Here is a 2,403-nt window from a genome sequence, read left to right as displayed (position 1 = left end):
ATATTTCGCGCGGACTTTGGGTGCCAGATGTTCCGTGATCGAGATTTTAGTAACGTGCGCGAGATCGCTTTTTGCGGAATAATCACCGAACCATTTTTAAGTATATGCACTCTGACCAAGAATCGTAACGTTTCCTCTTTCGTTGTCTATTTTGACACCAACACTCGCGAGCATCATGTGCTATTTTGGTATGCGACGTATGGCAACACTGAAAGAGAATGTAAAAAATACACACACTACGCACGTACCTGTGTAGGAAGTTGTGTCAGTGGCACGGTGACGTTTGCGGTGTCAAGATGTCGTCTCCATTCAGTCGCCTGGCCAGCCGGCTGAAGAGTCCTGAATTCCGCACATACCTCACCAGGTGACTCCCAATCCTCATCAATCCAACCCTTCGCACGCAGACGGCGAATTTAACCCTTTCCACGATCGACCAACTTTATTTACATAACATATTCATTTATCATTCAAATATACGCTCGATTGATTAACATATCCTTAACATCGGACAATTGTCATACCTGAAATATATTCACATTATTAAAATTTCAGATTTTATATGCACATTGAGCTTTTCACAAGATTTATATTAGGTTTTTAAATAATTCAATTGGTATTTTTAGACCAAAAAAAAAAAAAAGCTAATTAGTAATGCGAATTATTCATTAAAAAAATCTTGCTCTTAAATACCTCATTACAAGTCAAAGATAGACTATTTATGTAGGAGAGAGTAAAATTAAAATCTATATCGATTTTGTTATGCAGATACGATAATAAATTTTGGCTTCCTATCATTATTAAAATCACTAGATGTTGCTAAATCCATAGTTGGAATTTGCACAATTTTATTTAACTTGAGATTTTTCCACACAGAATTGCCGTATATAAATCCAAATCTTTACTACTTAATACTATAAAAATGCTTTTCATTGTGAAAGCTCCTAGTTAAATAATGATCATCTATAAGTGGGTGTCATTTTTAGTACATACGTATTATACTATCACTTATTTTGCACAAATCGTGTTTCAAAATCATTGAAATTTAATTTAATCTCAATAAATATACTGCGATAACTTTTATACATGCAGATCCAAATCAAGTTTTATGAATTGATAGCGAAATTATTATTTTCTACTACATTTCCTTGTCGATTAAACTACACACACACACACACAATATACTAAATGTTAACGATTACATTTTATATATATATATATATAATAGATAACTATTACATTTTGTTATCGTCTCATTTCATCCAACTAGAGTACGTACTCAACATTGATATTAATCAATAGGTCATACATCAACCACTTGTTGACATCGTACTTGCGTATGCAATCAATAGAAATTTACCAACACTTCCAAGGTTCATGTACATAAACGATTTCAATGTTTCAGCACACACTTTTGGGGTCCCGTCGCCAACTGGGGCATACCGATCGCCGCTTTAGCCGATATCAATAAAGATCCCGGTATAATCAGCGGGAAAATGACTTTCGGTACTACACCACAAATCAAACAATAATGAACATTATATATAAACCCAATTGTTTATTTAATATTGTGTATTTTCCAGCACTCTGCTTGTACTCTTTGTGCTTCATGAGATTCGCGTGGAAAGTTCAACCGAGGAATTTACTTCTGTTGTCGTGCCACGTTACCAACGAAGCCGCTCAATTGACTCAAGGCTCGAGGTTTATCAATTACCACTATTTGGGCGGCAACAAAAAGAAATCGGACGGATCTGATGACAAGAAATAATTTGATATTCATAATGTTGAACCTCCGCATATGCCAATGTGGTAAAGAATCCAATATTTTAAATGTTTATCGGTGTACTTACTCGTGTTAGCTTGTTGAAGTGAGTATGCCATTGTTATATTGTACAATATTGCTTTAAATAAGGTTTTTTTCTGGCACACAGTGCAAACATATGCTAAGTTGATTCAAATTGAATTAATCACATGCAAATATTCTTCTAAAATTTAAGTGTGATCTGTGATCATTCGAAAGCAAAATATATACAATATATTTACACAATACAAAGTTTTAACAAAATGAATCGAGGAAATGAATAATAATAATAAATAAAAATTTTATCATATACAACATATTTATTTACATTTAACCCCTATAATTTTCACAACGCATTCTGAAATGAAAATAATGTTATTAATTTACACATTTTTATTAATATTTATACCTTAAATATCAAGAATATATATTATGTGTTTATACATACATACATACACGCGCAACTTGCACACATATTTAAAAATTTATAGGCATCTATTGATTTAAATTTTGATTGCCTCTACACGCAAACATTTTTCTTGGTCTCTATATATAAATATATATTTTTTTTTTAAATAAATCAATTGAGTATACATTTTGCTCAA

The 2,403-nt window shown here is 32.3% G+C and overlaps 1 protein-coding gene across 1 annotated transcript; it reads left to right on the top strand.

Moving 5' to 3' along the window:
* The first annotated feature begins 207 nt into the window (after positions 1 to 207).
* Mpc1 (mitochondrial pyruvate carrier) lies at positions 208 to 2,115 on the top strand. The gene is made up of 3 exons (XM_077440620.1): positions 208 to 364; positions 1,403 to 1,503; positions 1,581 to 2,115. Exons 1-3 carry the CDS (start codon positions 297 to 299, stop codon positions 1,763 to 1,765), a joined length of 354 nt encoding a protein of 117 aa, XP_077296746.1. The 5' UTR covers positions 208 to 296; the 3' UTR covers positions 1,766 to 2,115.
* Positions 2,116 to 2,403: the final 288 nt, after the last annotated feature.

The sequence above is a fragment of the Arctopsyche grandis genome, chromosome 11 (genome assembly GCF_051622035.1).
Source record: "Arctopsyche grandis isolate Sample6627 chromosome 11, ASM5162203v2, whole genome shotgun sequence".
Classification (NCBI taxonomy): Eukaryota; Metazoa; Arthropoda; class Insecta; order Trichoptera; family Hydropsychidae; genus Arctopsyche; species Arctopsyche grandis.
Note: the sequence above shows the minus strand (reverse complement) of the source record. Positions and strands in the feature narration are given on the sequence as shown.